Raw genomic sequence first — 25185 nt, 5'->3', positions numbered from 1 at the left:
GAATTAAACATGTGACAACCTGCTTCCACGAAGAGGTTACAGCCATCACCATGGATTCTTTTATTAGGCTAAATACATTGTATCACAATCAAAAACTTTATTACCAGTCAACAACACTAGGATGTATTCAATGATCCACAATCTCACTTTACAGCTGACTTAATATTGACATAACTATGTTTTTTGAATCTGAAAGTTTAAGCATTCCTATTTTATCATATCAAAGTAACAAACAGCACTATTTAACTAGGCCTATACGACAGGTTTATGTTAATATGGTGGGCTCGGTATTCAACTAGGCCTTTTAGATTAATTAAAATTAAAATTAAAAACATAATGTATATTGTTACATTATATCATACACTACTATATAGATTAAAATATCACAATGTTCTAAAAAATATTAGTGGGATTTATTTAAAAATAGTAGTGCTGTTTCATGCCAATGGTATGACAAAACATTCAGTCAATTGTCTAAAACATTAATTAATATGCAGTTGTGATGATGTGATGATACCCGAGCGCTCGCTAACAGAAACTACAGTATCATACAGTCACGTGAAAGTGACGTAATATGAATGCGGCGCACACCCGGAAGTAGACACGACAGTGTGCTGTTGCTATGGCTGTAACGTTAAAGTAGTCGCTAGATGTGACCGTTAGGGTTTGGTAAATATTTACGTGATGGTTGCCACTTATCCGTGTATGATCAACTTGTGGTAATAATCTTTAAACAGCGTGCACGCTTACCTATGAGATAAGCTTATGTTTTTGGCGACTAAAAGTCGAACGGAACTAGACATAAGTTACCAAAACAAGAGCTAATGTTGTGACATCTGAATGCGATTAAAAACCTGCTGTCGCGTTAATACGCGTGTGTCTGGTAAGTCCGCGTAGTATTTTTTGAAAATACATGGTAATGTAGCATTCTGTGGTGTGCTAAATTTGGTTAAATAGTTAATATTTAGTTAATGGCCGCAGCTTCAATTCTGTGTAAGGAATAGCTACTGTCTGTCAGTCTTGTAATTGACTTTAGTGTCAAAGATTGAGACTCTTAATACCACTTTATTCTTGCAAGTAACGTTAAATGTTGCAGTCATCTGTTTAGTATTAACTAACCATGACCATGTGATTTTGCACGGTTCATATAGCGCCGATGTCAAGATGTCTGTGGAACTGGATGTATTTGTTGGAAACACCACCATTATGGACAAAGAGGTGTATCAACTATGGCTTAATGGATATACAGGTAGAGTATTATCCATGAGACCATAAGTGTTGTAATTTCCGTTTAGGAAGTTAATAATATATTTGTGAATGTGGTCGCCCTCATAGTGAATGATGCAGTGAAGGTGCGGATAGAAGGAGGTGTAATGGAGGAGTGTGAGGCGAGTGCAGAAGTGCTGCTCAGTGACACCATGGACCAGTACAGAACTTTCCAGATGTGCGAGAGACTTTTGCATCACCCAGCGAAACTAGCCAATCAGCTACTATTTCAGATACCACCAGACAGACAAGCCATGCTCATTGAAAGGTATGCACTGGTTTGTGTCTTGACAATTTATTTTGTTTTGGCTATTATTTAATTTAAAACATTTATTTGCTTTTTTTTATTTCTAGGTATTATGCTTTTGATGATTCGTTTGTTCGAGAGGTCCTGGGAAAGAAGCTCTCCAAAGGAACCAAAAAAGACCTTGATGATGTTAGTACAAAGACAGGCATTACATTGAAGAGCTGCAGAAGACAGGTGAGCTGAAGGACTCCATTTAAGGATGTGTTTACACTTTAAATTAGGTTCTCTTGGTTCTATTGGTCCAAAAAAGAAAATTCTACATTTTGTCCTGGTTAACTTAGTGTTTATACTGTGATTTTTTAACGCCAAGCCTAAAGATACTAAACACAAGGCATACGGATACAGCCACAACCTGGACAGCTTTTATGACATATTTTGGGAACTTACAGAACGTCCAAAACCATGAGCTGGGCTACATGCACTTGTTGTGTGTGTGTACATGTGGTGGTATTTTTACCAGCTCACAAATAGCTTATAAAACGTGTAAAGGAGTCAAAACAGATTTACAATTTCTTTGTTTCACACATGGAGATCTGCTGCAGAAAGTGGTTCACATGTCTGTACTGAACTGTAACGTGCTTGAACATTCTGCCTTTTTAGGGTTGCATCTTGTGACATAACTTCTTGATTTTGGTTTGTTTAGATGTCTTTGGTCCATTTTCCGTTCATATATCAGTCAAATTGCACCAGAGTTTGTTTGGTTTGCATCAAGGTTTGGTTGGCAGCATTCATACTTACTCAAATGAACCGCACTAACAGAGCAATCTCACCAGCATACAGTTTAATCAAACCAAACCTGCCAAGAACAAACACACCACAAGATTATAATCTGCTCATTGGTTGCTAATATTTATGCTTGGATACTTTTCCAAGACCCTTTTGGAAATGAAATGATTGTATCTATCTCCTTATATAGTTTGACAATTTCAAGCGAGTGTTCAAAGTGGTGGAAGAACTCAAAGGCCCCCTGGTGGAAAACATACGGCAACACTTTCTGCTACCTGATCAATTAGCCAGGTGAGAAAGTCTGTTTCTGAGAAGTTTCTTCTTTCTAAACCTTTTTAATTAATCCAGAATGCTGGTAGAATTGAGCTCAGAAAATGAGGAACCAAACAACAACAATAACAAAAAAGGAATGGATATTACATTATATGCATCCATTCTTCCAGTTGTTTATTCATTAAAATTATGAGAATGCAAGTTCCCATGAACAGTTGCTTCAGTGTTGATTTAGTGTGTTTTCACCTTCTCTTGCTAAATGATCCTGCCATTTCCTCCTCCAGAGACTATGCTGCAATAGTGTTCTTTGCCAATAATCGTTTTGAGACGGGGAAGAAAAAGTTGCAGTATCTAACCTTCCAGGACTTTGCCTTCTGTGCTGGGCAGCTCATCAACAACTGGACTCTAGGAGCTGTGGGTAAGACCAGTTACACAGCCATCTGCAATACTTACATTTACATTTATGCATTTGGCAGACGCTTTTATCCAAAGCGACTTACATTGCATTCAAGTTACAGTTTTTACATTTTATCAGCTCTTGCTTTCCCTGGGAATCGAACCCATGATCTTGGCGTTGCTAGCGCCATGCTCTACTATTTGAGCTACAGGAAAGCACTTGAAATTGGTCAGTCGTGGCATTAAATGGTCAAATATGTTTTTATAATGGCCACTAAACTATATGACCGTTATGCCAGGCAGCCCATTCCCTACATTTAGATCGCTTAATTATGTCTCTTGTACCACTCAGGTTATTCTTAAAGTGTTTTATACCATAATATTATATGTAATAGTATATATTATATATATACTACTTCTGTTATAATAATGTATACAATTTTATAATAATCATAATGGTGATATGTTAATAATAACATATACGTTTATTTGTTTAAGTAGTCATGTAAGTAAGATATATGGTCAGCTGATAAAATACTTTAAAAACAATATTTATAAAATTTGTGTTAATATAATAGTGTAAAATATATGATAATCATAATGGTAATATATTAACAATTGTCTATCTATCTAGTAACTATTAAGTGAGATACACAGTCAGTTATAATAATCATAATGGTAATATAGTAATAATAATTATATACCAATTATTTATTTGCTTATTTAAGTAGCTGTATATTAAGTGAGATAATATACGATCAGCTGATAAAATACTTTTAATAATAATATTTATAATATTTCTGCATTATAGACTAGTTAATGCATGACATTACAATATATACATTAAAATTATTCATAATATATGATTAATAATTAAATATCTGTTTATTTGTGAAGCAGCCATATATTAAGAATGAGAATATACAATCAACTGATCATTGTTGTAAAATAAACCCCTTCAGAGTGATACATTAATGTCTTAATGTTCTGAATTAATTTGACATCTGCATGTTCTTGAGCATCTAGTCTGAGGTTATTAATGGACACTGTCAGTCTGACTAATTGTGTGGTTTAGAAAAATATTGACAGAAGAAAAGATCTCCTTTTATGTCTTTGTCGGTTCTTTCAAAATCCACCATTTCTCTCCCTTAGATAACATGACGGAGGACATGGATGTAGATCTGGATAAGGAATTCCTCCAAGACCTCAAAGACCTCAAAATTCTAATCACAGACAAGGATCTCTTAGATCAACACAAAAGGTGTGTGTGAGCGAGTGATTTGGACAGGGAGAAGAGCGATACGGGTCTGAGGAGGGCCGTTGTAAATGTCCTAATGTTGCATGCGTACTCCCTCTGTCTCAGCCATATGAATAATGAAACCTCTCATCCACTCAGTTTAGTGTGCACTGCTCTGCGGGGCAAAACCAATGTCTTCAATGAGATGGAAGCCAATTTTAAGGTAAGAGGGTTTATATTCTTGTGAAATTAATGTTTTTCTACATGATTCTTGATTTCAAAATATCTCCTGCTGTAGAATCTTTCAAGGGGCCTTGTAAATATCGCTGCCAAATTAATCAACGCAAAAGATGTTCGTGATTTCTTCATTGACCTTGTCGAAAAGGTACTTTTTTAGTTTAATTAAAGCATCTATCAGATCTGAAGTTTTCACAAAGCATTAATTCCTTGTTCTCTTTACAGTTTATTGAACCTTGTCGATCAGACAAATGGACATCAATAGACATGAACCTCTACCTTACTCATTATACCAATTCGGCACATATCCTTGACACCTTCAAGTAAGTCTCACGATGTTTGTTGTACAGTATGTACAGTAATTTCTTCTTTTTTTTTTTTCAACAATTGCTGCGTTTAAAGGAAATTCTCTTTGCAACCAGTGGGGGTCACTGTATCATATGCACATTGTTTTTATCTGTAGTCACCTTTGTTTCCTGTCCAGTCATTTATGTGGTTTAACCACTGTGGAATGTGGTTTCCTGTTTATACAAACAAAATCACAACACTCCGAATCATTTGGAAAATATGTATTTATCTCAAACTTCACTATTTTTTAATGTGAGCATAAGAAGTCTCTTATGCTCACCAAAACCTGCATTTATTCGATCAAAAGTACAGTAAAAACAATAACATTGTGAAATATCATTTCAATTTAAAATGACTGTTTTCTTTTTAAATATATTTTCATTCATTCAAATTGTTCTAATATGCTGATTTTAAACATTTCTTATTATGACTGTTTTCAACACTGATCTTTTTTAAGAAACTGATATATATATGTTTTTTCAGGGTTCTTTGATTAATAGAAAGTTCAAAAGAACATAATTTCTTTTTTATTAAGCATTTATTAAGTCTTTACTGTCACGTTTGATCAGTTTAATGCATCCTTGTTGAATAAAAGCATTTCTAAAAACAAAACAATAATAATCATCTTACTGACCACAAACCTTTCAATGGTGGTGTTTATGAAGAGAATTTCACATCAAAGTATCAAAGTAAACATTTCAAATGTACATGTATTTAAAAACTGAACATTTATAAGCTGAATAAAAGTAACACATTTTTACACCTCTCTCCCTCTTTTTTTCTCAGGCACCATGCTGTCTGGACCAGGTACATGGGAGTTATCAAAAGTTGCATCCTTAAAATGTACCACGATTAAAGAAGAATCTCCATTTTTGCCTTTTCTCTCCCTTAATGATAACTCATCTGCATGCAGTCATGCATCTGATGATTATTTGGCCTGATGTTTACTTTTTCCCAGTTTATCATTTACTTTCTTTAATCCTTTCCCCCTACCAGCTGTCCATCTCTTCACCTCCCTCTATCCCTGCTTCATTCTTTCGCCCCTTGGCCTCCAGAACTGTATGACTTGTAAATAAACACAGCATGATTTCCTCAGACACTGTCTGCATTGTGTTTTCATTAACTCTGCTTTGTGGGTTTTCCCATTTAACAAACCCACTGAAAAAAAAACACAGTATATTTGGTAATGATGGAGGTTCAGAACAAGATTATGCACTGATCATACTTGTTTTGACTGACGTAATTTGGGGGTCTTAATGGCAAATAACGTGCTAACAGTCCAAAGGATGTTGTGGCTTACATGTGCGTCTTTATGGCCCATATACTCCTGACCCCTCTGGCTTGAGACTAGGGTAAGTGGGTGCACGATGGGTGTGAGGTCTGTGTGTGGGCCCACTGGGGGCCGGGAAAGCAGTAGGGGGCCACAATTTGTCAGGCCTTGGTGGCACGGTGTATGTGTGTGTTTTTGCAATAATGGTATGTAATGACAGCTGTCAGGCCTACCACATTACTCTAGAGGTGTTTCGGTACAAGACTAATGGCAAACAGATTTGTTTGCCCTTTTGTCATTTGCAGAGCAAAACAATGTTTATTTCTTTGTATAATTTGATGAAGCTTGAATGTGATGCCTCTAACATCAGGAATGCGCAACTGATTTTGTGACTTAACACAACTGAGTGAGGTACGACGTATAATCATTTCTTTATTATACATGCTATATGAAAAGCCTCAATTAAGCAAAAGCATATGTCACTGACGTGTTTTTATAAATGTAAAAACTATATTTAACATACTATTCTTAAGACTTCTACCAAAATAAAAAGTATGTTAGCTGCTATTCTGAATTCAGTATTACACTCTTAAAAATAAAGGTTCCAAAATGGGTTTTTGAAGTCATGCCATAGAAGAACGATTTTTGGGTTCCATAAAGAATGCTTCACTGAACTGTTTTTGAAAGAACCATTTTTTTTCTTAGTGTGAAGATCATATTAATAATCTAAAGAAACGTTTGCCACTGTATGGATGTTAAAGGTACTTCATGGAAGCATCAATTCCAATAAAGAACCTTTATTTTTAAGAGTGCAGAGAAAAAAAACAAAACGTAAAAACAGAAGAGAGAATCTAAAAAAATTCAAGATGCATTCATTTTTTTGTAGTTCTTCCAACGATTGTCATTGTTTTGTCAATTTGAGATTCTTAGTTAACTAAATCTGTCTGCCAGTAATTTTGAGAAGGCAACTACAGATTTCATGTTTAGTAAATTTCAATTAGTAACAAGAAATTATATATGGTTTTATATATATGGTTTATGTATTTGTTTCTGAACCTTACAAAGCAAACATATCTGCAATAAAGTTTTAAAAGATTGATACACAACTGCATGATGACACAACTTGACATACAAGCTTGACAGTGTACAAATGTGATGTTAAGAGCTCTTTTACAACACAACACATAACTAAAAGTAATAAAAAAACACAGTTTAAAGTCAGCAAAGCAATAATCCTTTAACAGCAGTAGCAATATTGCTCAATATGAAATTCTTAGTCCAGACTTTGGCCAGTTGAGACAACATTTGGGGGAATTGATATCAAAAGTATCCAAGTATTTCTTTGGTACTTGTGACTCAAAAGCTCCCATAAACTGGAAAATGTGTGGAGAACATTTGATTGGACAAGAATCTGTGATGCAGTAATATTGTGACCAAGTATGGTTACCCATACTCAGAATTTGTGCTCTGCATTTAACCCATCCTAAGTGCACACACACAGCAGTGAACACACACACACCCGGAGCAGTGGGCAGCCATTTATGCACACTGTGCAGGGGAGCAGTTGGGGGTTCGGTGCCTTGCTCCTCAGTCGTGGTATTGAAGGTGGAGAGAGCGCTGTACATTCACTCTCCCCACCTACAATCCCTGCCGGACCTGAGACTCGAACTCGCAACCTTTAGATTACGAGTCTGACTCGCTAACCATTATAGGCCACGACTTCCACAATAATATGTAGATTTCATATATGTATATCTACTAAAAATGAACTGTCAGATAGACCCAAACTCCAATTTCTAATTCATGCTCTATTGTTTGAGCATGTAAAGTGTACCAGCAGTAAGAATGCGAGTCTTTCCATTGCCTCTCATTTCTAGTAATATCAGCCTGCGAGTACCTCCAGTTTCAATATTTAGACACGGCAAAAAAACTTTTCCTAGCAGACGTGTGTCCTATCCTCCCTTCTTTCACTCTACCCTTGCCTCCTCTCTCTCTCTCTTTCTCTTTCTCTTTATAGTTTGCTCTCTAATTTTTGTCTGCATTCCACCAGCTTCTCCCAAGCTATAAATATCCAGCCGAATGAAAGGAATAGAGAGAGCAAGAGACTGAAAAAGATGGGAGAGATGAAGGGTGACTTGAGGTGGAGGGGAAAAGAGAGAAAGAGAGAAAGTTGCAGGCTGTGGGGGGCGAGTTTAAATGAAACCAGGTGGGGTCTCTGCCTATGTGTGTGTGTGGCTGGTTCATATGTGTGTATGGAGGGGGGTTGGCAGCATGTGTGTGTGTGTGAATCTGTATGCTGTTGTTCTGTCGTTGAGCTGGACACATTTGGAATTTTGGAATTTGGGCCGCAGACCAGGAATTTTTATCCTGGGGGGTCAGAAGAGGGGGGGTCTGGGGGCGGAGGATGGCCGTGCAGGGGGGCTGTATGGGGGTCGGAATGGGCTGTCCCTCTCTCCTCTCTTCCGTCTTTCCCTCCCTTGCATACATTCACAGTCCAGCTGTCCGTCTCCACACTCACTCTATCAGGCTGAGGAGTGAGGATAGAAGAGAAGACGTGCCACCACTGCACTGAAAAAAGAAGAAAAACCACTGCATTCAAGAGCACAGCAAGAAGAAAGCCCAGCCTGTGAGTATAGAGCGTTTGCAAAAGAAAATGTAATATTGCACTGTAATATAATGTCATTGTACTCCAGTAGCTGTTGTTTGCATGGGGTCTTTGGGCCATTGTGGATCTGCTCATCTAACTAATGCAGACATGTCAGGCTGGATTGAAGTTATGTCACAGACAGTAAAAGCGATAAAGGGCAAACTAAGGAAAATTTCAACTGGCCGGTTTGCTCCAAGGCTGCACACGTCACGCTCACTCTCCAGCTCTCTTCCAAACATCCACGACTACAGACAGCATGCTAGAGAGAGAACAATCAATCACATTATTCAGCAGATTCCACATCTCCTACCATATGTACTGGTGAAGATCGTATTATCTGACTATATCTGCCAACTTTCCATGCTTATGCATAAGATGTTGTTGCGTTTTGTTTTAGCGTTTATTACTCAACCATCATGATGGTTTTACACATCTCTACACGTCTGAAGTGTTGCAAAACTTTCCAATCTCTTTTCCAACCTCTGTTTCACAACCAGACTTATGCCATTGACTGTACGTTGTTATTTGAGCCCTGCGAGCGTAAAATGGGTGACTTTGTTTAGATAATGTTTCTATTTTTAAAGACAAAAAGCTGATTCATACAAACTCCCGTCTGTTTATATGAGCTGATTTGATGTGAACGACACAGCAGAATGGGAACATTACGCACAGACTCTCAAAGGTTTCTGAGGACACACAAAGGTCTGGGAATTTGTGGCTTGTGCGTTTATACCAAAATCGTTTTGGAAGCACAGGTGTTGTTATAAGAATGAGGGCTCAATAAAATGGCTATGTGACATCAGAACAGGGAACACTGCTTTACTGTACTTACACAGGCCACTGCTGTTACGTCACGTTTGTTTATGTGTTCTGCTAATTACTTCTGTAAGATGTTTTATTTTATATGGCTGGATGCTGACTTGAGCATTCATATAAAAGCAGAGAGTGTGACAGGGAGTCAAGCAAATCAGACTGGGGCCCTCTGTTGTAGCCACATTAGTTCTCTATTTTTGGTATTTGGAAATATGAATTTGTCTTCTCAGGGCTGCTAAAGTAAGCAACGTGGAAGTAGTGAGCATCATTGATGGCCACCAAGGATCTTGTCTAGAATTTTTATAATATATACACTGCCGTTATTTTTCAAATAAACGATGTTCATTTTGAACGTTATATTCATCAAAGAATCCTGAAAAAAAGTTATCATGCTTTTCAAAAACGTACTAAGTAGCACAACTGTTTTAAATTTTGATAATGATAAGAAACATTTCTTGAGCAGCAAATCAGCATATTAGAATGATTTCTGAAGAATCATGTGACACTGAAGACTGGAGTAACGATGCTGAAAATTCAGCTTTGCATCGCAGGAATAAATTACATTTAAATGATATAAAATAGAATGAAATAGAAAACCTAATTGTAATAATAATTGTTGTTCAAATAAATGCAGCCTTGGTGCATACAAGTCAGAGACTTTCAATCGTCAAACCCCAAACGTTTGAACAGTCAGTGTACTTGTTCCTAGTTGTTGAAGGTGATTTTCAGTGTCTGTATAATACTGTAGCCAAAATACAAACAATTGAGTCACTTGAAAACTTCAGTAACTGCTGTTTAATGATGTAAACGGTACAGTTAATGTGATAAACTACATTTATGGACACTTGTTGAAATAGAGGAGAACTGACTTTGTATGTCCCCTAAAAATGACCTTGAGACCGTTTAGTTAAGAATAACTTCAAAATTAGCTAAGAAAAGAGAGATTTCCTTAGTAACAGCCTCTCATTTATTTGTAGATGCCACTTTGTAGATATCTTGGTCACACTTTAGTTTGGGAACCAATTTTCACTATTAATTAACTACAACTTTTGCCTCAATAAACTCATAATTTGCTGTTTATTAACAGTTAGGTAGTTGTTAAGTTTAGGTATTGGGTAGGAATAAGGGATCTAAAATATGATTATGCAGAATAATCCATTAATATAGTAATAAACAGCCATTTGCATGCTAATAAGCAACTGTTTAATAGTGAGAACTGGTCCCTAAACTTAAGTGCTACTGATATGCTGACATTCAAACATTTTAAATTGTGGCTTAAGTGTCCAATTCATTTGGACAAAAAACACAATGAATACATGTGTCTATGCCGTCTTTGTTACCAGTACAGCCATGGGGGTCCTGACATAAAAACCCCACTTAGGTTTGCACAGGTGGGAGGATTCATAAAATTCTAAGTGCACTGACCAGCAAAGTTTAAACCTGGAGCCCCTGCCTGAGTGCTTTGCCCACCATGAGTTTAATGCCCAGCTGAGCACACGGAGTTAACCGTAGACATGACACTGGACTAGTGTGAGCGTGTTTATAAGGGTGAACGTGAGGTAGGAGGAGAGGGTTTGTCATTACATGTGTGTGGTCTGCCCATGAAGTCCAGTCTTTATTACTTGTGTTATTTGCGGTCAGACTTTACAAAAGTCACGGGAATACCAGCCAACCAAATGTTAAGCAAACAAACGCATGCCTATTCCCATCTGAAGTGCCCCACGTTTATTCATTTTGCTTCATAGATTCTACAGAAAATTCTGAAAAAGTAGAACAGAAAGTAAGACTTATACAAGGGCATTCTGGGTAACCACACTTGACCTTTCCGGCGAACCTTGGGGGGGTTTCCCGGGAATGCGATACTGTGGGAAACACAGCGAGTGTCCGGCTGACCGTTATTCAGAGCACTGCCCACATCCTCTCCGCTGGCATTCCAGAAGGTCAAGTGCCACTCAGACATGATGGCAGACGATATTACCCACGCCTCCACACTGCCCACACTCCAGCCAAGCGACTGGACGGTGCTCTCGCTGGCCTCGAGTTTGTTTATGATGGTTGATTTCAGGTTTTTCCCAGTCCGGTGCAACACCACAGGGACAGCCTGCTTCGAGATTTTGCGGGTCGCTATTTAAACCATAAGTAGCACGTAGGTCAGTCAGTAGGAGCGGGTAAATCACACAGATGGGAGATTTGCGAGCATGTTTGATTTGTCACAGCGTTTCAGTGTGTTTGCGTGTGAAGTCACAAGTGTTTCTTGTACGGCGGCTACTGTAAATGGCTTGAATCATTTCATGCGGTTTGGGAGGAAAAAGCACAACAATTCTATCTGGAGGCTGATGCAGCGGGGATAGAATGTGCAGATTTTGCACGTCACCCTGCGGTTTGCTGTTTGTCGCACTGAGTCAACATGACAATACTTTTAGACTGGACTCTCTGAACTCTGCGTTTTCAGAAAAGAGCTACTGTTGGGCTCTGTGTCATGTTGGAGCAGCTTTTGTGTTTCCATACTAAGCCTGTGCTTGTGTGCACACTCTATGTAAATGTCAATGTATGTGTGTGTATGTGTGTGTTTTTACAGAAAAGAAGGCCAGGAAAATAGAGTTGCATTTAATAGGTCTGTGTGAAACTTTGACATTAGTGAAAAGCCAGAAATGTTTTATATAAATTACAGTTAATATTTAATAATTAGTTAATATTTGCTCTTGGGGTGTTTGAACGAAGAAAGGAGCTATTGAAACTAACAAAAAAGTACTTCAATTTCAAATTCAATTACACTTTATTGTTGTAATTCTTTTCAAACATTGTCTTGCATCTCACAGTGTGTAGATGTCTCACTTCAATTAACTTTCACAACAATTACTAAACAAACAATTATACAATAAACACACCTTAATACAAAAAACAACTGTATCAATACATAAACACACGGCTACAATGCATTAGTATAGTGCGTCCTTTCTATTTTCTAGAGCCTAGAGGCCTACTTAGAACGCCAAATCTGATTTATTAATTTGAAATGAATGAAAAATTAACAATAATAGGTCTATATTTATAAATGCAACCCTTGATAAATAAATTCTGTAAAATGACATGGTGGATGATTGTTAGTTCATTATGCTGAATATATAAACAAACATCAACAAATTGAAATTTATTGTGAGTTATAAGTGTTATGTTACCATTTATTTTAGTTTCAGCAAATGAACCATTGCTATTGGTACTCTGAAGTACCTTGGAGTAGGCTACTGTGTAAATATCATTTTACATTTCACTTACATTTATGCATTTAGCAAAGGGACTTTAAGGAACACAATCATTTTGTCAAATATCAGTATCAATATTTGTAATATACAGTGACAGATTTATTAGACAACTAGATTAGGATATCATGGTATATAAATGAAAGTTACAAGAAAGTATGATCTGATTAAGTCATTGTACCACAGTACTTTTGACAACAGGTAAAGAGCCAATTTAGAAGTCCTATTCTCTCTGTTTATCTCACAATGCATACCATAATGCAAGTCTGAGTTTATGTCCAAGTCTTTTTGATTTTGTTGCAATTTTAATACGACCACTAGGGGGAGTCTGGTAATCAAGCAATTTCAGAGGTCGTGTGGATTGCTATTAAGGAAGGAAAAAAGTAAAGGACATGACGTGTTGCCAAGTATGGTGGCCCATACTCGGAATTTGTGCTCTGCATTTAACCCATCCAAGTGCGCACACACACAGTAGTGAACACACACACCCGAAGCAGTGGGCAGCCAGTTGGGGGTTCAGTGCCTTGCTCAAGGGTCTCACCTCAGTCGTGGTACGGAGGGTGGAGAGAGTGCTAGTTATTCACTGCTTTCACCGACAATTCCTGCCAGACCTGAGACTCAAACCCGCAACCTTTGGGTGACAAGTCTGACTATCTATCTATTAGGCCATGATTGCCCAATGAGAGGCCCTGACACTACATTAGACCTACACACTTAATAAAGCTGCAATAAACCACAGACATCTGACTTTTAGTTATGACTAATACAGTGGGATCACTTATATGTTCAAACAATAATGCGTAATGACCCCTCAAGCTGTTTGTTTCTCATCCACAGATTCCTCAGTGTAACTTCATCGCAGCATCATCTAATCCACACCAGAGACTAAACCAGCGAGTGTGTATGTGTGTGTGTAAGAGTGCATGTTTGTCTGATTGTTTCTCTTTAGTTAACACTCTTGGAGGTGTTTTTGTGCCTGTGCTCATCAGAGCGTGTAGAAGGTGTGTGTGAGGATGCGGCCCGGGTGTGTTTTGGTTTTTTGTATGTGCATCTCTGTGTTTCTCCACCACGCTATTTCACAGCCACCCACAGAAACTGACACCTACACGGTAAGGAGGAACGAAACCTCCCCCGTCTCTCTCCCTCCCTTTTCTCTCTTTAAATACATTTTCATAATGTATGTTATATTATTGTATCTTTATATCTTATATTCACATACAATGTGTATAATTTCCCTGTAAATTTGCAACTTTAATTCATGTATTTTTCCCCTATAGGAATGTACAGATGGCTATCAGTGGGATCCACAGACTCAACACTGCAAAGGTAAAACACAAAACATCCAATTAAAAGGGTCCTTATGCAGAGTTCAACACTATCTAATACACTGACCAGGATATCTGTATAAGTTCACTTTACTTTAAAACAAATCAAACACAGATAATAGTTAAATCACACAGATAAGGAGCTTTGGATATATGTGTGACCCTGGACCACAAAACCAGTCTTAAGTAGCACAGGTATATTTGTTGCAATAGCCAAAAATACATTGTATGGGTCAAAATTATCGATTTTTCTTTTATGCCAAAAATCATTAGGATATCAAGTAAAGCTCATGTTCTATGAAGATATTTTGTAAACTTCCTACCGTAAATATATCAAAACGTAATTTTTAAATAAGTAATATGCATTGCTAAGAACTTCATTTGGACAACTTTAAGGGTGATTTTCTCAATATTTAGATTTTTTTGCACCCTCAGATTTTGAAATAGTTGTATCTTGACCAAATATTGTCCTATCCTAACAAACCATACATCAATGGAAAGCTTATTTATTTATTCAGCTTTCATGTACAGACCCTTATGACTGGTTGTGTGGTCCAGGGTCACATATATATTCTGATTATGATATTTTATATATATACAAACACACACACACAAAATATACTTAATGTATAATTAAAAATGTGTAAAAAAAAAAAAAAAAAACTATAGGTATATGATATATAATAAATAATATAATAAATAAAGATTTTTTAAAAGAAATTACTATTTTATTCAGCAAGAACACATTCTATTGATCAGAAATGACAGTAAAGACATTTGTAATGTTACAAAACATTCTTATTTCAAATAAATTCTGTTCTTTTGAACTTTCTATTCATGAAAGAATCTTGAAAAAAGTATCCATATAAAAGCTTCCATATATATATATATATATATAAAATCGAAATTATATTTCACAATATTAATGTTTTTGCTGTATTTTTGATACCTTTGTGAGCATAAAAGAAAAGTATTTTAGTGTAGTTTACAGTAATGTTTTATATTATATATTTAAAGGAACAATTTGACATACTGAAACCTCAGTATTAAACGACTGTTGCAATGCTAGTGTATAATTTATGTATGTGTCTTGTAACTGTTATTATAGTGTGCTTTTTACCCACAAACACCTTTGTATTCTGCATGGAATGTGTGTCTGCAGATATAAATGAATGTGAGACAATCCCAGAGGCCTGTAAGGGAGAGATGAAGTGCTTTAACCACTATGGGGGCTACTTGTGCCTTCCTCGCTCTGCCTCGGTCATCCCTGCCCCTGAACCACCCAACCAGATCCACCCCAGCCTGGAGAACACGGCCAGCGAGCCATTCAACCCGTGCCCTCCAGGTTTTGAGCCCCAGGGAGACAGCTGCGTGGGTGAGTGTGTGAAAACAGAACAGGTGTCAAACGGCCTGCGAGTTTGCAGGAATCAGCGTTTTAAACAGTAGCATGCCATTATACAAAATCACAGAGTCATGTCATGTGTGTCCGGATCAAAATGAAAATCAGTTGTATCAGTGAACGGGATGGTGAAAGGGGGATTATTGCATGCAGTGTTTTAGTGTTGACTGTTAGCGCTTGAATGACTCAGACAGAAACAGGTGGTCAGGGGAAATGATCAGCTAGTTTTTGCGCTCAGACAACTGTGGGAGTCACGCTGAAGTCTTGGCAGGGGGCCGGTCTGCAGGGGGTCGAAGAATTTACTAAGACTGAGGCATCCCAGCTGTCGTCTACCGTCAAGAGGAAACGAATAGAGATAACGTTACTCAAGACCGCTATGTAGACACAGCTTTCCCTTCCCATGAGCTGTGAACCAATAAATGCTGCAATAACTACATTCCACAGTTATGGCGGCTCCGGTGCCAAAACTGAGAAGACAAAGAAAGATAAAAACCAAACCAGAGATACGTCCACAATAAATTTTAAGATTCTGTCTCACAAAAACAGATGTGGACGAGTGTGAACAGGACAGACACGACTGCCAGCCCAGTCAGCAATGTTTCAATACAGAGGGCTCCTTCTCCTGCCAGTGTCCAGATGGGTATCGCAAAGTGGGCACAGAATGCATTGGTGAGAAATGAAAATTCCGGTCTAATTTTGTAGCAAAACCACAACATATTTCATCTCTCCAAAAAATCAATCACAAAGATGGATTTTTATTTATACTCGTGTCATTTTTATTTATACTCATTTATTTATCCTCAGGTCGTTCCAAGCCTTCCTTTGTGAAAAAAAGAAGTGCGCTTAAAGGGGTAGTTCACCCAAAAATGAAAATTCTGTCATCATTTACTCAGCCTCAAGTTGTTTTTTTAACCTGTATGAGTTTTTTTCCTGCTGAATACAAAAGAAGATATTTTGAATCCAAAACAGTCATGCATTGACTTCCATAGTATTTTTTTCAATACTATGGAAGTTGGTGTGGTCCATTAACTGCTTGGTTATCCATATTCTTAAAACTATCTTCTTTTATGCAAGTCATCTGAAGCCATACGATTGATTTATGTGAGGAACAGACTGACAGAATTGAAGCTGGTTCATTTACATGCAAATATGTTGAAACCAAGATGCATCTAACCAGGGTTGAGGTCATGAAGGTGTAAATGTTGACAGACTTTCATTTTGGGTGAACTATTCTTTTAAAGTTTGGATTGGGTACAATTTCAATATTAATTAATGTTTGCGGGGTAAAATGAGGTAAAGTTAGCTCCAGTACCCACAAAGGTGACTAGAGCCTATATTATCTTTAAAGGGATAGTTCACCCAAAAATGAAAATTACACACCCTCATGTTGTTCCAAAACCGTATAACCTTCATTCATCTTCAGAACACAAATTACGATATTTTTGATGAAATCCATGAGTTCTCTGACCCTCCATAGAGAGCAATGTAACTGAAATGTTCCCAGACCCAGAAATGTAGTAAGGACATCGGTAAACCAGTCCATGTGCCATCAGTGGTTCAACATAAATTTTATGAGGCTATGAGAATACTTCTTGTGCAAAAGTAATGACTTTATTCAACAATTCTTCTCCTCCAAATAACATCTTCCAGCATAATCAAGAGTACTTCTGCACGTAAACAACACATGCGTGTAATGCTGCTGATGTAGAACACGCATGTGCTGAGCCTTGTTTATGTGTTCTTTTTATCTTTTCTTTAATCTTTCCCTGTGTAGCTTGTACTTATTTGAGCAATGCTTGAAACTTGGTATTACGAGCACTTCCTGTGTCTATTTGCCTCTGTAAAATGAATTGCTTGATGTATTCCCCAATTGTAAGTCGCTCTGGATAAAAACGTCTGCTAAATGAATAAATGTAAATGAGCAGAGGAAAGCAATGCGCAAGAGTCGTGGTACTCTCTGGAATGCGTAATTTGGAGGAGAATTGTTGAATAGTCGTTACTTTTGTTTTCTTTGCGCACAAAAATTATTCTCGTAGCTGCGTAAAATTACAGTTGAACCACTGATCTCTTACTACCTTTCTGTGCCTTGACCGTGGTAGGACCTTTGCTGTCTATGGAGGGTCAGAAAGCTCTTGGATTTCATCAAAAATATCTTAATTTGTGTTCTGAAGATGAACGAAGGTCTTACGGGTTTGGAACGACATGAGGGTGAGTAATTAATGACAGAATTTTCATTTTTGGGTGAACTATCCCTTTAAATATGCTCTTTTATCTCATATTAAGTTATATTATCTTAATTATGTTAATTATAATTTACAAATATTATGTTAATATTTATAATACAATTAAATATCTATAAATAATATTAATAAACACTTTTGAAACAAGTTGTTGCCAGGGTTAAGTTCCAGAGAGCATTCCATTTTATGAGTATATTGTGCCTTAAATTACATTAAATGGCGAGATCATCTATCATTGTCTGTTCAGTCATACCAATGAGGAATAAAATTGATTTATATGTGATCTAATTTGATGTTTTAATACTTTTCAGACATTGACGAGTGCCGGTACCGCTACTGTCAACATCGCTGTGTTAATGTCCCTGGCTCATTCTCCTGCCAGTGTGAGCCTGGTTTCCAGCTGGCTGGCAACAATCGCTCCTGTATTGGTAAGCCAACCCACACGCTCACTCCCACGCCCCGTTTTGCCATACCCTGAGTCATAGGCCAACCCACCCCGCACACACACACACACACACTCTTATACACACACACACACACACACAAGCACTTGGAATCCAAACCCACGTACTTACACAACTCCATCCTACACCTCATTTTCTTTGAGTAAAAGCCAAAATACAAACCAGTAAAAGAGCACTTTGTGCATGGTGGAAAACGAGAAATCAAGACATTAAAGTCAGTGTGAATTGCTGTTTGCAGCACATTTAGCTTTCGTAATTGGATGTATTTCCAAGTGAAATAAGATATTCAATATGAAAAATAAAGTAGGACAGGACTTGATTTTATCCATCAGCAATCGATTAGATCATGAAAGCGTGTGCTACAGTATGCACGAGAATAGAGTCGAGATGAATTCCAATTTGCTAAAACATTGTCAAAATAGCCTTTTTGTAATATTGATTAAAGGAATAGCTCATCCTAAAATTAAAATATGCTGAAAATTTACTCAACTTCAGACTATCCAAGATATAGAGTTTGTTTCTTCATCACAACAGATTTAGAGAAATTTAGCATTACATCACTTGCTCACCAATTCCTTTAAAGTGAATGGAAGTGAAAAACATCACAATAATCCTCAAGTAATCCACAAGACTACAGTCCATCAGTTAATGTCTTATGAAGTGAAAAGCTTCTGACTGACTGACTGAAATACAAGTCCTCTATCTATAATATTGCTTTCTCCAGTGAAAAAGTCATTTTTGCCTAAATCACCAGAGTAATATATACAGATCAAGCACATTTACAAGTGAAAACTGTTTTTAATCAGCTGTTTAGAGACTCATTCTGACGGCACCCATTCACTGCAGAGGACCTGTTGGTGAGCATGTGATGTAATGCCAAAAAATATCAGAAATTTTTTATTTTTGGGTAAACTATTCCTTTAAGTCTTTTAATTTCAGCTAACTAGGATGATATTTTTCTGTACACAGTAACAACAGGAATGTGCATTAAGACAATTTTGACTCAGTGGGTGCACTAAAATTAAACGGCACACTTCCTTCCTTCAGGGTATCACTAAAACAAAAGAACTCAGTTTTTGATTTTGCTTAAGTGGCCACTTGATTTATGCCAACAAAAATAGCCATTCCAGCTCAGAAAGTATCTATTTGACATAATAATCCTTCATTTTTTGCCTTATGCTCGGTGTTTTGATATACAATCCTGCCTGCTTTGTCATTCTGTTGCACTCAGATGTTGATGAGTGTGGCATGGGGGCCCCCTGCAGTCAGAGGTGTTATAACACGTACGGGACGTTCCTGTGTCGTTGTGAGCAGGGTTATGAGCTGGGGCCAGATGGCTTTGCCTGCAATGGTAAGCTGAGAGCAAACACAAACAAATGTGAAAAACTAAAATAAATACACATATTTCTGAAAAATGTTTATGCATCTTACAACTGGAGCAACCGATCATATTCATTCTCTGTCCTCAGACATAGACGAGTGCAGCTACTCCAGTTACTTGTGCCAGTATCAGTGTGTTAATGAGCATGGTAAATTCTCCTGTGTCTGTCCTGAAGGATATCAACTCCTGGGCACGCGCCTCTGCCAAGGTTCACCTTAATTTAACACTCTCTCACTGCAAAAATCTGCTTCCCAAATTCACTCACAGGACAAATAAGAGACCTTCTTTCTTTCTTTTTTTGAATCTAGACATAAATGAATGTGAGACAGGAGCTCATCAGTGCTCTGATGGACAGACTTGTGTGAACATTCATGGAGGTCACAAATGTGTGAACAACAAAAGCTGTCAGGAACCCTACGTGCAAGTGTCTGAGTAAGTAAACAATTTGAAAATATCACAAGAAGCACTTGCAGGCTATTCAGTTCGCACACAGTTATGCATCAGAACTTCTGAGATATTTTTCTCTCCACTAATTGTCTATTCTTCATCAGTAGTGCCTGTTGAGACATACCTGACATGGTTTATTTATTTTTCCATATCTGAGGCCAGTTCTTCAGTCTGTGCCTCTGAGCATGTCTCAACAGAATCTGCAGATCCACAAGCTTTAAATGAATAACAGGTGGTCAGACATTTCTGAAGAAATATCTGGCTAGATGGATGGCATCCAAAATTTTAAGCCAATTTGCCGGACATATGGTACACATACTTGTATAATTTGGTACAGTTGTGGCTAACATAGTTATTAGTCATGCAAAAACCTGATCTAGTAGATACTATAAAGTTTATGTATCAGTTTAATTTAAATAAGTTTACTGCAATTCCGCCATGTAAAATGTTACTGGTTCAGTTCATTCTAAATCAGTCCAGTCCTGTAAAAGTGTATTGATTCTTTTCAGTGCAGGTCAGTTCAAATTTATTCAATTCACTTAAGTCCTGAAAACTTTAGCTGAAATCTGTCCTAACTGATGTAATTTTCTCTCTTTATTCAGTCGCTGTACGTGTCCTGTCACAAAGCCTGTCTGTCGAGACATGCCCTACTCCGTTGTGCATCGCTACATGAGCATCACGTCAGAGCGCTCCGTCCCTTCAGATATCTTTCAGATCCAGGCCACCAGCGTCTTACCTGGAGCCTACAACACCTTCCGCATCCGCTCTGGAGATGACAATGGAGACTTTTACATCAGGGTACTTTAAACATTATTTAACTTACTGCATATTCTGAAAGAATAACTTAATCTGGTGTATATTCTTATTATACTGAAAACTGATGTACAGTAGTTTTTGCAATTATTTAGTCTGGTTTTCCAGTACACCCTCAAAATAAGCTAAATTCATATCTTTAATACAGTTTATTTTTTTCTTACCCCATTGGCAAAATATAATCTTAAATATATACACTACAGTTCAAAGGTGTGGGGTCAGTAAGTTAAAAAAAAAAAAAACTATTAAGCAGCACAACTGCTTTCAACAAAATAAAATAAAATAAAAACGTTTCTTGAGCACCAAATCAGCACATTAGAATAATTTCTGAAGGATCATGTGACACTGAAGATTGGAGTAATGATGCTGAAAATTCAGCTTTGCATCACAGGAATAAATGACTTTTTTAAATATCTGAAAATACAAAATAGTTATTTTAAATTGTAATAATATTTTGCAGTTTTACTGTTTTTACTGTATTTTTGATCAAATAAATGCAGCCTTGGTAAACAATGAGACTTAATTTCTAAAAATGTTACTGACCCCAAACTTTTAACAGGTAGTGTGTGTATAATCAAGAAGACCCCTTTGATTCCTGCCATTAGACTAGTACATTTCTCACACAGCCAAATTTTGAATCGTGTGCCTGTCATATCTGTTTCCTCAGCAAATCAACAACATCAGCGCCATGCTTGTTCTCGCCCGCGCTGTGAACGGCCCCAGAGAGTACGTGCTGGATCTGGAGATGGTTTCTGTGAACCCGCTCGTGAGCTACCACACCAGTTCTGTCCTGCGCTTGACCATCTACGTTGGGCCTCATGCCTTTTAGCTAAGAGAGATGTAGAAATGCCCAGAGAGGGAAAAAGGGGGTGGAAGAGTGGAAGCACTGATTGATTCATCCAACAAGGAGGGCTTATGAGCTGAATATGTCTGGCAGCTGACAGACATCATTTCCAAGATTGTATAAAAGTCATTTTCACGACAGATGTACCAACTTATACAACCTCTACATCATAAATAATAAAAAGGCTATTAGAGACAGGCACTATAGTTTAAAGACAAGATGTCGACAAGATAACAACCCACTATATTGTGTCATATGGAAAATGGCAAAGTTACTAGCTGCACTATGACTCCAAACCTGCTGTACAACCAATGTCCAAATGTACAAACTGTCTTTTGTCATTTCTAAAAGTAGCCTCTTTCTCAGGATGAGGGCTGCAGCTCTGCAGACTCTTTCCACTGGTTTGCTCTTCCAGTTCAGAAGTCAGCAATAATAATTAATGCCTCCTATTCAAATAAATGTAGCAATAACAATATCAAGGCTGTAAAAAGTATCTCTGTATGTTCTTAGTGTCAAAAGCCTCTTTTAATTTTCCACTATGTATAATCCATCTCTGAGTTCAGTATTGTTTTCATTCATTGTTGTTATTCAGTAACCACTCAGTCATTCCAAACCTCTACCCCACCACCCCCATCAAAAATGCTCATGTTACTTTGTGTAGTTTTTTTTTATACCACGCTGCCGTTGTTGTATTTCGATCCTGGATTTATTACTGTAATAAATTTGATAAGACCATAAAATTCTGGCTCCAGACCTCCATATGTTTGCCTTCCTGCTGGGATGTTTTCTTGGCATTTCTCTGCTATGCATCCACGTCCGCCTAATGGAAAGTCTCGCTCACGTGCTCGGTTTAACCCTTCCACCCACCCTTGCGATCTCTTGACTCATCTAACCACGGGATAGACTGGAACCCTACTGAGCAGCTGTCCGCCTCTCTGCAGCCTCATTAGCACAAGCCTGACAAGAAAAAGAACTGATTTAGAAAGCCAATAACATCGTATTTTCAGTGTAATCTACAGCCTCTTGTCTGAGCTATTTAAGGTGCAAGACAGTGACATTTTATTTAGTAAAATAGGACACGCTATTCCAAAACTGATCAATACTATGTTAGTTCGACTGAGTCACAGATGCAGGTTAATAGAGCTTTCTGGATCTAAACCGTGTCCAGTACTGGCAGCAAGAGGGCTATTTCTGAATTTTCCGAATGGCAAAGAAAACTTCTCTGAATGGAATTGCAGTGGCCTGAATCATAATGGAGTTATTGTACTTGAGGCTAATGGGGTAATGATGTCACAAGGCTTACAGTACATGATTGTGTGTAGGAAGTGTTTTTTTCATATTCAATTTTACAAAAATTAAAGGTTAAGAAGTTAAAATGCATATTTTTTGGGATTAATGTTAAATAACAATGTATTTTAATTAAAAATGGTAGACACATAATAATTACATAATTTTAATTAGAATGATATAATATCTGAATTAAAATGGTCTTCTTTTGTAATAAAAGGGCAATTTATAATAAATTATTAATAAAAAATATTACATTTATTCTACCTTTGAAATAAGTGCAAATTTAGCCAGATGTAGAAAAATAACATGATAATAAAATAAAATATAATAATATTTGAATTAAAATGGTCTTGTTTTGACAGAAATTGTCCTTTTATTTCAAAAGTATATAATATAATATAATTAATATAATATTTGAATTAAAATGCTTCTTTTGACAGAAATTGTATTGTATTTGTACTGTGCATCCATCCATTCATTCTCCAAACTGCTTATCCTATATGAAATATATAATATTCATTAAATAGTATAGGACCTATATTATACTATATATTAAATTATGTTGATAAGACACAGCAAATTTGTCTTCTCTGAACCAAAATGATGCTTTTACTTTAAAAGTTTTGTTCAGATATACAGATTAACGCTGTATGGACTGACCTGGACAACAAAACGAACAAAACCCAGATCATTTCATGATCAGATAAGATACCCAAGATACATTCAGTCTATCCGCAGCCATACATGAATGCAGTTCTAGAACCTTCCACCGACAGCATCACTGCTTCCGTTTGTTTTTTTTAGCAGATTTTCAGGAGTGACCACTTGCACAGATCAATCAGAGCCGAAAAAAGCAACGGGAAAATACCCACTTTCACGTTTCATCGTCCCCAGCACTGCTCGCCCATCCCACTGCCGTCTTCAGTGCTCTGTGCCAACAAACACACACCGTTCTACCCTCTCTGAAACAACCCAATGATGACTCATTCCCTGCAATGTCTTACATAATCACAGGTCTGGAAACTGACTCTGGTCTGCCACATGGGGGCAGTGCAGCACACCGAGTCCAAGGCCCAAAATAGACAACTTGAAGTGATGGAATCTTGCAGCTGGTTTTGTAACCTAATTGTCCAGTGAACCAGATTCTTTACCTTCTTCCTGTGAACTGAGTGACTACATGTTCCCGGGTTAGACTGTACAACTGTGAACAGCGTCTTATACAACCATACAGTCGGTCACACACACATACACATCCGAGAATCTAGGGGAGTAATACGACAGGCACATTCATTGGTAAACGCAGACGGACACAGATGGCACCAGCAGGTTGTTTCGATCATCACCTCATAGCAGAGATCATGATAGAGACGTGTTCTTTAGGAAGTGGGTGACGGGGATGTATGTGGGTGAGAACGTGGCATTCTCATACCGTTTCCTGCTGGACAGCAGACAAACGGTAAACCCAACTGTGAGCCAAACACAGGAGCGAGATGTGCTGTACCCACCCAGCAGGCACAGAGAGAGAGAGGAGGGCTGATGAGCTGTGCCAATATGCCTCCGCATGTGGAGGTGTCCTTGAGAAAAGGTGTGTGTGTGTATGTATGCATCAACCCATGAGCTTGTGAAAATGTTTTATATAGAGACTTATGTGTCACGGTGTCCTATGGAGTGGAGGGGACACTCCACGATTCCGGCCAAATGTGACTTCATTTATGGGTCAGGAACAGGTGAGTGGGTGGAGTGGGAATGGAGCGGATGTCCCAGGATTGAACTGTCCTTTTGCTCAAAAGCCCTTTCTGATCATCTATTTGGAATAATGTGAATTTTGCCAACTTTTGAACTGACTGCTGGCCATGGACACCGCTAACAAAAAATGTTCTAAGAACGTTTTGCTAATGTTATGAAAGCTTTTTCAGAATGTTCTCAGAATGTTCAAATGTTCCATTTTTTCAAACTTTGGAATTTTAGGAATGTTAATTTTAAATGTTCTATGAACCATTTGAAACAAGTAGTAAGTAGTAACGTTGAAAAAAAAACCCATTAGACTGACGTCCAGTTTCAGAAAAGAAAAACATTCCATTAACAATGTATAATTTCTTGTGTCTATAATGTTTCGTGAAACAACGTTCTGAGAACATTCCCCATTCGCTGATGCCAAATGTGGTTGTCATTCAACCAAAAACAAAATGGTTTTTCAAAAAT

The 25185-nt window shown here is 37.5% G+C and overlaps 2 protein-coding genes across 2 annotated transcripts; both read left to right on the top strand.

Moving 5' to 3' along the window:
• The first annotated feature begins 585 nt into the window (after positions 1-585).
• Positions 586-5887, top strand: fibpa (fibroblast growth factor (acidic) intracellular binding protein a). Its single transcript, XM_058798651.1, has 11 exons — positions 586-883; positions 1152-1249; positions 1336-1534; positions 1621-1747; positions 2490-2590; positions 2857-2990; positions 4121-4229; positions 4365-4428; positions 4504-4590; positions 4668-4765; positions 5577-5887. Exons 2-11 carry the CDS (start codon positions 1165-1167, stop codon positions 5644-5646), a joined length of 1074 nt encoding a protein of 357 aa, XP_058654634.1. The 5' UTR covers positions 586-883; positions 1152-1164; the 3' UTR covers positions 5647-5887.
• A 2620-nt stretch (positions 5888-8507) lies between these two features.
• efemp2a (EGF containing fibulin extracellular matrix protein 2a) lies at positions 8508-22423 on the top strand. The gene is made up of 11 exons (XM_058798650.1): positions 8508-8686; positions 13618-13889; positions 14058-14106; positions 15268-15480; positions 16051-16173; positions 18056-18172; positions 19440-19559; positions 19678-19797; positions 19898-20021; positions 20639-20834; positions 21517-22423. Exons 2-11 carry the CDS (start codon positions 13794-13796, stop codon positions 21676-21678), a joined length of 1320 nt encoding a protein of 439 aa, XP_058654633.1. The 5' UTR covers positions 8508-8686; positions 13618-13793; the 3' UTR covers positions 21679-22423.
• Positions 22424-25185: the final 2762 nt, after the last annotated feature.

This window comes from Onychostoma macrolepis, chromosome 14 (genome assembly GCF_012432095.1).
Source record: "Onychostoma macrolepis isolate SWU-2019 chromosome 14, ASM1243209v1, whole genome shotgun sequence".
In the NCBI taxonomy this organism is placed as follows: domain Eukaryota; kingdom Metazoa; phylum Chordata; class Actinopteri; order Cypriniformes; family Cyprinidae; genus Onychostoma; species Onychostoma macrolepis.
Note: the sequence above shows the minus strand (reverse complement) of the source record. Positions and strands in the feature narration are given on the sequence as shown.